Genomic DNA, 12,961 nt, shown 5'->3' on the forward strand with positions numbered 1-12,961 from the left:
AAGCAGATTCAATGACCCATAGTTATTCGTATAAGAACATGGACATTAAATATACATCTAAAAGAACAAAAATGAGAAGAGTACAGAAATGCTAGCACCAGACTGCCTCTTAATTTAAAAGGCAACAAAAGCAAGAATCTTATTCAGTTCAATGTGTTAATTGTCTTTCAGGAAATACTGTCAAATGCCAAAAGCACAGTCGCTATTCACAACAATGTCCAAAGTCCACATAACAGCACAAAAGAAAATATTATCATGACATGCGTTGCTAAAACAAAAAACTTCTATATATACATCTCAATGTACAAATAGGTGATGTCACATATACATTTAAGCCCATAATTGGTTGGATATTGCTTACATGAATTAGTTAAATTCCTTGAAAACATAATAAAAGAGAACTCCTACAATATAAATATAACCAAAAAGGAACCATTCATATATTAAGGCTAAGCCAAGTCCAGCAGACAGCAGTAGCCAAAAGGTTCATCAACAGTTTGCATCATTTTCATTGTAAGTTTTGCGGATGGTTGCCAAATCAACCAAATGACGCATGGTTGGACGGCCATGTGGGCAATTCCAAGGAGACTTCAGGCCTACCAGATGCCCAAGGATCTGCATAATTCAAGTGAAACAATGTAAAAACAATTATTTGCCTTGACATCCTCATTAATGACGACTCATCTAGAAAAAAAATGAACAGATCAAGAATTATATCAGAACCACATGAGTAGTTAGGCTTCAGAAGCTCAGGTAATTCAAAGGATAGTTTCAGATATTCACTGAAAAGGCTCAAACAGTTTATACTTGATTGTGAATATATTAAGTGATCAAATATCCACCCTCAACCGTGCAAAAACGTTTAGGCTAGTTTTTCATGATATAACTCACAGGATATAAGCTATTACCTTCTGCATCTCATTTCTTCCTAGCGCATCTCCAATCATAACAGATGATCTGCATGCACGGGAAGCCAGCATTGCACGAACTCTAGATGGGCAAACAGAATCAGCACTGTCCATTTTGTAAGCACTGATAATTGAACATTCCCCTTCACTATCAGAAAGAGATGAAATCAGGTCCTTCACATCTGCATTAAGGGGTGCCAACAATTACTTCATCAGAGTCAATTGTGATACTCAGATACAAAAGCAAGTATGCAGTGGTCACACATAGAGATATATGATTTATGTTTCAGAGACTAGGGTGTTGCTTGAAGCAATTGCCTGCAAATATACCTAGTCAATATGTATTAAAATATTAGGCAGACTTAACAAAATGTCATTTCTAGAAAGAATAAGTACCGAAGGTCTGCTTTCTGGAGAACTAAAAACAAGACAACAGATGTCCTAACCTAGTTCCACTGAGATTAATGAGTGTTTCTAAGTGTTTTAAATGTGTGTTTAATTCACTCTGCCTGCAGTAACCTTTCCACACCATAACTGAACTAACAAGAAATTCTGTACTTGTTATTTCAGTATCCCTTGTATGAGTAAACCCTACCTACATTAATTTCAGCTCCAACCCTGGGGCAGAAACAGCAACTTAACGGTATTTACTGAACTGCTCAAGGATAGCTTGGACTTGGTTTCAAGCTGAACTTAGTAGGCATCTCACTGACCATGCCCAAGCTTTGATTTCCTAACTTTCTGCCTACCAAACCAGGATTGAGCAACTCTTTGCATGGCTTGATCTAAATCTTTATATCATATATATGGAAAAAGGAAAAAAGGAGTTCAAAGATAAACTCTAACAGACACATCTGCAACTATATACAGGTCTATCCCACTATTTCCATGTCTTTTGAGATGAACTCAAACGAAAAACAAAGTTCAAATCACATAATTTATCCATTTTTTTCTGTTTATGTGAGATATAGCCACTCACATTCCTGGCGAGGTGCGCCTGAACAGACTGTCATCTTGAACGGTGCAAGTCAGTTAACTAAAAGGCATTTAAACCATCAAATTAAAAACAAAGGAAAGCCCCAAATCTTAAAAGAGTTGAGAAAAGTAAACAACAACTACCTTCAACTCCAAAAGTTATGTTTTTACTGAAGGGAACAGCTTTGAGTTTAAAACGTTGCCCTGTCAGAGCTTGTGGGTCCTCTTCCAATGCAAATCCATTTTTCCTGGAAATTCAATAAACCAGAAAGCATGTCACTATCATTTAATTGTAGACAGTATCAGGAATTTTCTTTAATAAAGAAAGCTAAATCTGAATGACACAAGAAAAAGAAAATAAACCTATAAAGTATAAGAATTGCAACTACTTAATGTCCGAATCTTACATTCAATTCTAATCAAAAAGTGCATAAACCTAAAAGCTGTTTCAAACAGGATCCATACCAAATAAAATTTGAGGCTTACAACATATATTAACACAAATCAGCTAGCTACGAGCCTATAATGAGTATAGATACGTAGAATAAAACAGCTCACTTTTAGGATCTCAGCTAAAACTAATCAATATCATAAAAGGTTGTTGAAGATAATAGAATCATTAAATTCATAAAATAAACATAAGGAAAGAAGTTGAAATTAGTGAGCACCTAATTGTGTCCATATGCATTGAAGCAACAATTTCTTCTTCAGGAGTTAACTCCAACCTCAATGGTCTACATAGAAAAATGGGAGATAGTTTGAGAATCTGATGTCAAATACAAGAATAACCGCAATCCGCTGACAAATACTATAAATTGATGTCAAAAATAAAACAAAAAGTTCAGCCCATTAAAATGCTACAATTATTGCATAATCGTGAACGCAGGATTGTCCACAATCAATGGGTTTCTCATACTTTTAGGCCATATATATGTGAATAGTAAAACAAATTTACTCAATAGTTAATTCCGTAATCCAAGGGAAACACGAAAGCTTATTCCATAAATACACTTAACAAAAAATTGAACTAGTAAAGCATTTTCATTAAATGCACGATGGTGCAGTACTGTGTTTTTTACTTTTTATTTTTATTTTGTGAGTGGGGTGTGTGTGTGTGTGAGAGAGAGAGAGAGAGAGAGAGAGAGAGAGAGAGAGAGAGAGAGAGAGAGAGGGAGGGAGAGTAAAGTCATTAGCTATAAACTGAATTTTCAACAAGAGATGAAGAAGAAAGTAAAGTTGTGTTTGGCTGGTGAAAAGAAAATAATGTCCAAACATCTTCGGTTAGATAGTGAGACACAAAGAGATGTTTGGGCCTTCGCTTATTTGATTTGACATTGCATTTGTAAAAAATAAAAAAGGCATTGTTTTCTATTATTTATTTGATTTAAGAGATTTGTAACTGGCAAACACAGAGTAAACAGTGGCTAATTGTTCAAACTATACAATGATTAAGCAAAACCAATACCAGCATACATTCCAGAAAATGGAACAAGTTCAATATTAGTAAAATTAAGAATTAGATAAAGATGATAAACTCCTCACTGAAGCAAAGGCTGCTGATTCAAGATGGTCGATTCAGACAAACGCTCAAAATTGTACTTCTCATCAGCAGCATGCTGAAAATAAAGAAAAAAACTAAATACAAAATTCCATTACCATTGGAAAAGCATGAAATTGCAAGCAGAAATTGGACACAGAAGAAATCTAGTAAACGTTTCCTTTTTACAACTTAGGAAAAAGAATGAAAATATCTGGAAAATGCATCCAGAAGCTGGCTAAAGTTTACCTGATCCACAATAAACAAATCATTGTCTACCTTCCCAATAATAAATCCAAGATTGAATTGTCCAATCACCTACAAAATGGGAACTACCTCTGTTAACCAATAAAACATGAAACTTCATCCATAAAGGCAAGCATGCAGAAAAATTAGCTGCCTGTGTCTTAAATTTAGGACTTAATGAGGGGCTGGGATGAATACCCAAACCAATTAAGGACCACAAATAAAGGACCAGTCATCTGAACCCGAAAACTCTTCTATAAAAAACTTCTTAGATAAAAAATTTTCTTCTTTCTAACCATTTCTGTAAATGTAATAAAAAGAAAAAGGCCACCCAGTAAAGTAAGCCTGGCTAAAGAAATCTCAAGCTTCAAGTGTATGCAGGCATATAAACAAACTGAAAATGCATGAAATCACCTTCATTCTACCAAAGTCTTCTTTTCTAAAGAGTCTTTCCAGTTCAGTAGTCGCAGCAGCTAAAGCCCTTGCTTTACGCTCCTCATTTTCTGGGTGAGAAAGCTCTAGTGTTGCAGCAGCATAGCACCTACACCAGAAACCAATACAATTAAAATAAGTGCTGAAACAATTTTCTTTTTCATTTCAAAAAAGCAGCCTTAATATAGACCTTCTCATCTTTACATTTCCAGACAGAAAACTGCTAGATTGTGTTCTAGACAGCCTTTGCTTCCTCCTTTTCCTTAATTCTTCAAAACTAAATTGCAAGGTAGAACATATATCCAGTCCAGAAGAAGGCACCGGAGCATCCAGCAGTGATCCAGAAAACTTTAAAGGAGAAGCTGCAGCTGAAAGACCAGAAGTTTTTTGGAGACCCTCACTAGATGGTGAAATAACAACAGGCATGACTTTTTGTTGAGTGACTAAGTCCTGTAGACAGATAGTCAAACAGAGAATAGAAATGTTTAAGCTACAATTGGTGGATAGTAAACCAACAATAAGCACATGAAGATTTAGAAGAGATTTCTATACATGACCAGGGATTCAAAAAGGCAATCATGTAAATACTTGTATGAAGCATCAGATACTAAAGCAGAAACCTTTTGAATTGTGAAAGGTCATATCTACAAAAGGATAAGATAAAATCTCAGAAAGCCTCTTTACGATAAACATATACTGGCACACTTTTCTCTTAACAATTCCCATAATCACCAAAATGTGCACCAATCATAATTCCCCTGTAGCAAACCACAAACTAAGAACTCATAATGAATCATGCAGGTGCCCACCAGGCTAAATCCCGTCAAGGTAACCAATGAACTTACAGTTCAGAAATTATTAGGATTTTGGGATAAAACTAATACCAGTTAAGTTAACAGGAACTAGAAAGAAGAATTGAAGAAGAAACTCTAAAAGACTAGTTTATCATCTTTGTCCAGCATGTGACAAGGGTGAAAGATGCACTCTTGTACCAGATGCTGGCAAGAGATGAATGTTAGGATTAAACAATTTATTGGTGAGTTCTCTTCTAGTTAATACTTGTAAGTGACAAATTATACAAGAACACCATTTTTTGGATCAAAAAGTATGATAGATCATTATATGATAAGCTGCCGCCTGGATAGGTGATAACAGGTTATTTGCCCAGTACAAGAGACTCAAGAGTATGTTCAAAGCCACCTTCCTACTGATTGCAAATTATTAAAATACAACTGTGCTACATACCTCTCCAGGTCTTCCATCAGCATTGGCTTCAGAAAAAAGGGGATTTTCAATTTCCTTGAAAACCTTGTCTGTTCTAAGGCACTTGAACGGCTCATTCTTGTTCATCTCAGCAGAATCATCACCCGAGTTATACTTAACTGGGGAATTTGTACCCGCAGCAGAATTGATCTTCAATTGACACTGAAGGCTCTGGTTTCTTAGGAGAGGCACTTCAGATAATGTTGTACCAATAGATTCATACTTCCTCTTACTCACAGTTATAAATTTGTTAATTGATGACTGAATACAGCTTGAGCGACTATTTGACTCTCTATTTTCAGCAACTATTTTCTCAATCACTCTTGAAGATGATGGAGAATACTTTGGAAAAATATCACCCTTCTTATTGTCGTGTGGTCTAAGAGTGAAGTCCTTCACCACTAAATTTTCCTCGGTACAGTGGACTGATCCTTCTATGGCTTGTGAGCGCTGAGTATCAATTTTAATTTCTAAATGAGTATTGCTCCCTGAAGCTTGTTTCTTCTGAACTTCTTTAGACTTAATTCCATCTGCAGATGACTGTTCTAACATCACAGGAGATTTTTCGCGAGTAGAACAAAACTCAAAGCTATCTGCTTCCCTTGAATGCTCTTCAACTTTATTAACAGAATAACTGGCATTACTTGGGGAATAGATCTGCTGTAAACCCTCTCTTAGAACATGTAATATGGAGCATTCATCAGAAAAGAATATTTTTCGTTTATCAGGAGTCACATTAACATCACATGCTCTAGTAGGGACAGTGAAATTCATAATCGCAATGGGATATTGTCGTGAGTTTGCACCTTTATATAATTCATTCACTAGCTTGCTCACTTTAGGCATATCTACAGGTCGGCCATTTACAAAAAAATATTGCCTATCTCCCAAATTGCGTCCGCTACCCTGTCCGGGCTTGGAAAGGAAACCTTCAACTTTGCAATTGTCTGATACACATACAGTCACAGGCTCTAAGCAGCTGAAAGTGTTCATTCCAAACACTGTTATGATGTTATCTCTAAGGGAACCAGTTCCTTGTGTTTTAAGTACCACAGATTTCACATTTCTTCCGGTGGTGTTGGTGCAGACCAACCGAACTCCTTTAGCAATAAGTGCATAGGCCTGATAATAAAAAAACAAGCAGCGAAGAATATGAACTACCCACCAAACTTCAAAAGCAGAGAAGAATATTCTACCTCTGATAAAAAAAAAAAAAAAAAAAAAAAGCACAGAGATAACATATAAGAAAAGAATGGCATCTCTAACCAAGTAAAACTTCACTCTTGCTAAATTTGTAATTCTAGACGTGCTAATGCATCACTGTGACAAAATAATAAAACATTATGTAGAAGAATATTTAATTCTAATCATAACATCAAGACACATGTTCTCACAACATTATGAATCATTTGCTAGAAGGGGAGTAGGACATGAACATTGATCCAAGAGAAATTCACGATCACTCCTCAAGGCACAAAATCCAAAAATTTCATATCAATGACTTGTATGAATATACAAAAAGTAAGAATTTGATACAGTAAACCCAAATAACGTAGTATGGATAACCAAAGTGGGGTAAGATTTAATTTATAACCAATAAGATTGAATTGAAGTTTTACTTTGAACCCACAGATTAAAACGATATCCTACATTAAATAAAGTTTATGACAAAATTATTTCAAAAAAAAAAATTGCTACTGCTACAAGGTTATTGGAAAGATGGACTCACATTTAACAAAGAAATTAGCTTTCCATATTCCTTACGTATGTTGCGACTAAATTCTTTGCTTCGAACAGGTAAATTTGAGAATAATTTCTTAACGGTGATGGTGGTACCAATTTGACGTGCAGTTTTCTTTTCAGCTGTTAGTAGACCTGAATGGTCAAAAGTCAAGTGTGTTGCAACTGACTCATTTTTCGTTCTTGTTTCAACAGTCAGATTTCCTAATGCACAAAGTGAACTCAGTGCCTCTCCTCTAAAACCAAATGTTGTCAGAGACTGAAGATCTGGAAAATCCGCCAATTTGGAAGTATGATGCTTAAGCGCTAGAACCTGCACCCAATGAAATACATTATAAATGCTGAATAAACAGTAAAATAGCACTATCAAAAGACTACCTTATCAAAATTTTCAACAGTTCTATAACCAAATTTGTTTCCTATAATTTAATTAACTAATAGTAAAACTCAAACCTTAATATAGATCATAAAGTATAGAACCTCAACAATATCAGAAATTGCATGAAAAATCCGCACCACACGCACCATTAAACAAACAGTACTTCATAAATATCCTTAAAATTGTAACAAAAAAAATGTGAAATCACAAAACTTCTTTCACGAGTAATTTTAACAAATACCTTGAAATTATTGGGTGAAATGCCACAGCCATTGTCGATAACCTGGAAACACTCTGCGCCGTATTCTTTCAATGCGATTTCGATGCTGGTTGCACCGGCGTCCAAGCTGTTTTCAACTAGCTCCTTAACCGCAGATGAGAGGTCCAAAATGACTTGACCGGCACAGATTCTGTGAACCACACCTTTATTTATGGGTCTAATGATCGGAGATTTAATTAAGGTTTCTGATTCCATTGAAGCGCTAGCTATAATGATAATTATTCGTCAAACCATAGCATGGGTACTCAACATTTATGAGTTTGATACAAAATTAACGCAAGAATGTTGTGGAAAACCCCAAGAAATTGAAGAATTAGAGAAATTGCAATTCTTGGGACACGACGAGGTTAATCTACGGTACGAATTTACTATTAGGGTTTAGGGTTAGAGAGATGGACTGGACGACTAATTCACCGTACTGTTTTTGCCGCCAAAAAGCAGAGGCGGATACAGTTAGGATGTTTTAAGTTATGCCGTGGCTCTGGAGTTTCACGCATTTATATTTTATATCAAATTAATAAATTCAAATTGCGTTGCGCCCATAAAAAACGTTAATTAATATTAGTTAGTATTTTTATTTGGTTAATTTATAATTATAGTTATTTTTTTTTTTTTTTTTTGTAATAAGTAAACAATTAATATATATAATTAATTAATTAATTAAAAGTTGACAAAAGTAATTAATACATATATAATAAAAGACTAACACATATTTACTGCCACTAGTTACTTTTCCGTTCTCTCTTAAGAGCGAGTAAAAATCACTTCAAAAATATGTGGCGAAGCTGGAGCCATAGATGTTAGAACTTATACCACCGAGGTTACTGGTGTTGGCTGCTCCATTCTTGACAATCCTAATGTTCATCATCATCTTTAATGGATAATATGAATTAAATCTCATCCCTTCCCAAACCCTAATGCACATTTTAACAAAGATTTATAACTTTAACAAAAACAGGCTTCAAACAGACCAATCATCAAGCAAATTCAGATGGTCCATATTAACTAACAATACACTTCTTATTATTTCAACACATCCTTTTGGTGAGCTGAAGAAAAACGGAGATGTGTTGACAATCAACAGTAAACTTCATCTTTGGTGGTGCTTAGATGAATAGCATTTTGNTAAGTTATGCCGTGGCTCTGGAGTTTCACGCATTTATATTTTATATCAAATTAATAAATTCAAATTGCGTTGCGCCCATAAAAAACGTTAATTAATATTAGTTAGTATTTTTATTTGGTTAATTTATAATTATAGTTATTTTTTTTTTTTTTTTTTGTAATAAGTAAACAATTAATATATATAATTAATTAATTAATTAAAAGTTGACAAAAGTAATTAATACATATATAATAAAAGACTAACACATATTTACTGCCACTAGTTACTTTTCCGTTCTCTCTTAAGAGCGAGTAAAAATCACTTCAAAAATATGTGGCGAAGCTGGAGCCATAGATGTTAGAACTTATACCACCGAGGTTACTGGTGTTGGCTGCTCCATTCTTGACAATCCTAATGTTCATCATCATCTTTAATGGATAATATGAATTAAATCTCATCCCTTCCCAAACCCTAATGCACATTTTAACAAAGATTTATAACTTTGACAAAAACAGGCTTCAAACAGACCAATCATCAAGCAAATTCAGATGGTCCATATTAACTAACAATACACTTCTTATTATTTCAACACATCCTTTTGGTGAGCTGAAGAAAAACGGAGATGTGTTGACAATCAACAGTAAACTTCATCTTTGGTGGTGCTTAGATGAATAGCATTAGCATTTTGCAGAGATCAAAAAAAAAAAAAAAAAAAAAAAAAAAAAAACCAATGCTCTTGACAAATTCAAGAAAAAAGAAATTTTAAACAGAATTTCCAACATTTATTAACGTAAATCTTCCCCCTCCCTCATATTGTATAATTATATTATATATATATTACAACTTTAGTATAAACATAGGGAAGAATCACAAATAAATCATCTCAAATCTTTTTGAAGCTGCATGAGGCCACAGCAATTCAGATCATGGACAACCTGAACGTTTGCCGTCTTTGTGCTTCATCTTGAATGCAATAACCATTTTTTACTTTTTAATTGAGATAGTCCAAAGAAGATCAGAGTCAGATGTCACAGTTATTTTCTCCCCTTTAGCGATATTTGATGAACTTACTAAACCACCGAACCTCATCTCTGCATCATCTGTAATAGAAATATCAGTAAGCATCAGACTCCAGTAGCAAATGACATGACCAAACCAGATCAAAGAAAAAAAAAATTGCAAGCGAATGAACCATTCTTACCATCACTAATTCAGTATCATACAAAATCCACGGGTAAAAATTGGTAAAAAGGTGATCAAGAAAAACTTATAATACAGGAGCAATATATGCATAGCTGGTCATGGGTTGTAGTGCTTACATCATCAAGTCACCAAATAACTCAATATCCATCTTCTCCCACCCCAAAACCCCTCTCTTTATCTTCCCTTTAGTCAAATTACAAGCTACTAGTATATTATTCCATGCGGTAAACAGTATCCAGATTAACATAAGAGACAATAAGTGGAGCTCTCACCATTTAAGCCCAGCAAAAATTAGAAAGGTATGATGTGCTTGCAATATACTTACCAAGATCCCATTGCAGCCCAGTCGTTGAAGTTCTCCCAGACGGCATCCCAATTGGAATGAGTCCACAATGTGGACCCTCAACAGAAGATTGGATGTAGATCTCATGGCGGTGAGTCTTTGGAAGAAGGTGGATAAGGCAATCATCAGATAAAAGGATTATGCGCATGGCTGAGAATTGAAAAAGAACATTGAGGTTTCCAGCCTCATGGTCAAACCGTCCACCAAGTGCACCGGCAACAAGAATGCAGAGCTGCCCAGTAACACAAAGCAATAACAATGCCATCCAAGCACATAAACCAATGACTTTCAACACATTCAAGATGCACGAGGTACAGAAATATTTTACAATAACTAGTCCTACCAAACTTACAATGACAAGTTGAAATGATTCTATTGATGATTAATATAACAGGTACCTAAGACATGTTATATGAACTTAAAGGGAACTGAAGTAATTAAATTTTACTTACATTAGACTTCTCCAAGTTTGGTGTGAAGTCCCGAATGTATGCTACACATTTATGTAGATCTGTGGTGTCCTGATCTTGAGACTCGTCAATTACCTTGGTTCCCTGCATTAAAGAAGCATGAACATCTAATGGTCCCCAGCACCATATATACAAACCATAGTACCACAATAAAGCAAGACTCTGTAAAAGAGAAACTCATACCCCTAAAATAAAACATTTAAAACATTACATGTTAACTTGTAGTATGGATCATTTTGTATATTCATTTATGTTTAAAGTGTCCAAGATGTAGAGAATGATTGGAAATCATAACTCAATATGATTAAGGAAAACAATATCTAGAAAGCCATGCAAAAGGTTAGCTTACCAAGCTAGCGTAAAAATCCAGTACTTCTGTTCGGATTGAATCCATGTCTCCTTTAATGAGGTCTGGCTTGTACCTAATAGAAACCCAAGAGTTAATGTTGTGAGATGATGTGCTCCACATAAGAAGCATTGGTTCAAGAAATAGGAACATCAGTCCATGACAACTCAAAACAAGCTGATGAGAACCATATAAAGCCCCATAAAATTCAGGGTAATCTGCTGGGTTCATGCTTCAGAAGAGGCTCTGTAAAATGTCTGTTAGTATGGACACATTTAATTCAAGTCAATATCCCAGTTGAAAGTATCAGCAAATTATGCACAAAAAGTAATAACAGTTCCTTAATTATGTTTGATCTAGATTAGGTACAAGGTTTTTATTTATAAAAGAAAAAATAAACTTTTAATTAGTGATTTATTTTGTTTTCCAGTAAGATTTTAAGGTTGTTTGGCGCCTATTTCAAGCTTTTCTCTCATCATCAGCTGTCAATATTCATCATCAGCACGCACCCATCATCTGGCTATATTAAATGGCATCCAGTTAATATAGCCAGAAAATAAATTTCTTTATACTAGTATACCAGATCACTGTGCAACGCTTACACAACAATCTAAAAATCAATTAAATAGAGAGAAACTATTCCATGAAAGGGAAAAGAAGCCAGAAAAACGTTGCATATTTCAGAGACAAGCTTAAAAAGACTTGACAATTTCAGTTGGAATAACTTCGTATTAATCCTCGAGAAATATGAAGATAGGCAGACCCAACGGAAAATTCAAAATTGAGTCAACAACAAACATAAATTTTAGGTTTGAAAAAAAAAATTAAGGAAATAGATAGGCAGAGCAAAACAAAGAAAAACCTGTTTCGAACATGAGAAGCATCTTCATGAGGCAATAATTGAGGGAAATCGTCGTACACACGGTTAGCACCTCCATCAGCACACACACGTAGTTGTGCTTCATTATGCAAAATCAAACAACTAAATCCTCAAATAAACAAATAAAAAAAGAAAAGAAGTGAGAATGAGAACACTTACCATGGTTCCAAAGAAGGGGAGCGAATCTTGGGAGGCGTTGATTAAGGAGGATAAGTGCGTAGGTGAGAGAAGGATGAGTGTCGGAAGAGTTTGTGGGAAGGAGGAAGGTAGATGAATGGATCATGACCTCCATAACACAAGAGTCTTGTCTGCTGTTTGATTACCTGTACCACATCCCCCATAATTTAAATGTATTTACTTCATAATGCACATGCGTATTCCAAAAATAACCCCATCGAAGGATCTGGTTTTGGTTTTGCGAATAAAAAGATCTCACAACTCAACAAGATTTTACACGCAAGAACATGATGACACAAACTTTACCCTCAAAAGTCAATCATATATACAGCAATCAAAATAAAACTTAACCAAACCTGCTCCAATATGCTGCTATCTCTCATCCAAGTGCCGTGAATAAAAGAGATTTATACGCTTTCCACTTCCTTACGTGAATAATTCATCACAACGTCTTTCAAGTTTTAACTTTTAACGTCTTTCAAGCTTTAACTTTCAAAGTTGCCTTGGATTTTAAAATCTCTCTCTCTCTTCAAGAAAAAGCGCGAATTTAACATTAGCAAAGCGTTACATAGGATAGGAGAAATAAAAAAGGATGATCATAGTAATGTCATTGCATTTTCTTTTTATGTATATATTTATTGTGTTGTGCTCCGCAAAACCATAAGTAACTCCACAAC

At 34.9% G+C, this 12,961-nt stretch overlaps 2 protein-coding genes across 2 annotated transcripts; both read right to left on the reverse strand.

The window, feature by feature from the left end:
* Positions 1 to 265: 265 nt before the first annotated feature.
* Positions 266 to 8,241, reverse strand: LOC116139027 (DNA mismatch repair protein PMS1). Its single transcript, XM_031424709.1, has 11 exons — positions 7,722 to 8,241; positions 7,091 to 7,414; positions 5,344 to 6,483; positions 4,289 to 4,548; positions 4,081 to 4,207; positions 3,670 to 3,738; positions 3,426 to 3,499; positions 2,552 to 2,617; positions 2,028 to 2,131; positions 909 to 1,090; positions 266 to 615 (listed from the first exon to the last, which is right to left on the reverse strand). The coding sequence occupies exons 1-11, from the start codon at positions 7,953 to 7,955 to the stop codon at positions 490 to 492; spliced, it is 2,706 nt and encodes a 901-aa protein (XP_031280569.1). The 5' UTR covers positions 7,956 to 8,241; the 3' UTR covers positions 266 to 489.
* A 1,398-nt stretch (positions 8,242 to 9,639) lies between these two features.
* Positions 9,640 to 12,444, reverse strand: LOC116139028 (thiamine pyrophosphokinase 1). Its single transcript, XM_031424710.1, has 6 exons — positions 12,267 to 12,444; positions 12,090 to 12,186; positions 11,231 to 11,303; positions 10,864 to 10,965; positions 10,394 to 10,643; positions 9,640 to 9,965 (listed from the first exon to the last, which is right to left on the reverse strand). The coding sequence occupies exons 1-6, from the start codon at positions 12,397 to 12,399 to the stop codon at positions 9,850 to 9,852; spliced, it is 771 nt and encodes a 256-aa protein (XP_031280570.1). The 5' UTR covers positions 12,400 to 12,444; the 3' UTR covers positions 9,640 to 9,849.
* Positions 12,445 to 12,961: the final 517 nt, after the last annotated feature.

Source organism: Pistacia vera, unplaced genomic scaffold (genome assembly GCF_008641045.1).
Source record: "Pistacia vera cultivar Batoury unplaced genomic scaffold, PisVer_v2 Contig346, whole genome shotgun sequence".
Classification (NCBI taxonomy): Eukaryota; Viridiplantae; Streptophyta; class Magnoliopsida; order Sapindales; family Anacardiaceae; genus Pistacia; species Pistacia vera.

Coding starts and splice junctions, on each gene's coding strand:
- LOC116139028 (XM_031424710.1), bottom strand. CDS start 12,399: ATGGAGGTCATGATCCATTCATCTACCTTCCTCCTTCCCACAAACTCT. Junction 10,966..11,230: donor TGGATTTTTACGCTAGCTTG/GTAAGCTAACCT, acceptor TCTTTAATGCAG/GGAACCAAGGTAATTGACGA. Junction 9,966..10,393: donor TGGGCTGCAATGGGATCTTG/GTAAGTATATTG, acceptor TTTCTATTACAG/ATGATGCAGAGATGAGGTTC.
- LOC116139027 (XM_031424709.1), bottom strand. CDS start 7,955: ATGGAATCAGAAACCTTAATTAAATCTCCGATCATTAGACCCATAAAT. Junction 3,500..3,669: donor ATTTGTTTATTGTGGATCAG/GTAAACTTTAGC, acceptor CTTTATTTTCAG/CATGCTGCTGATGAGAAGTA. Junction 2,618..3,425: donor AATCAGCAGCCTTTGCTTCA/GTGAGGAGTTTA, acceptor TTTTCTATGTAG/ACCATTGAGGTTGGAGTTAA.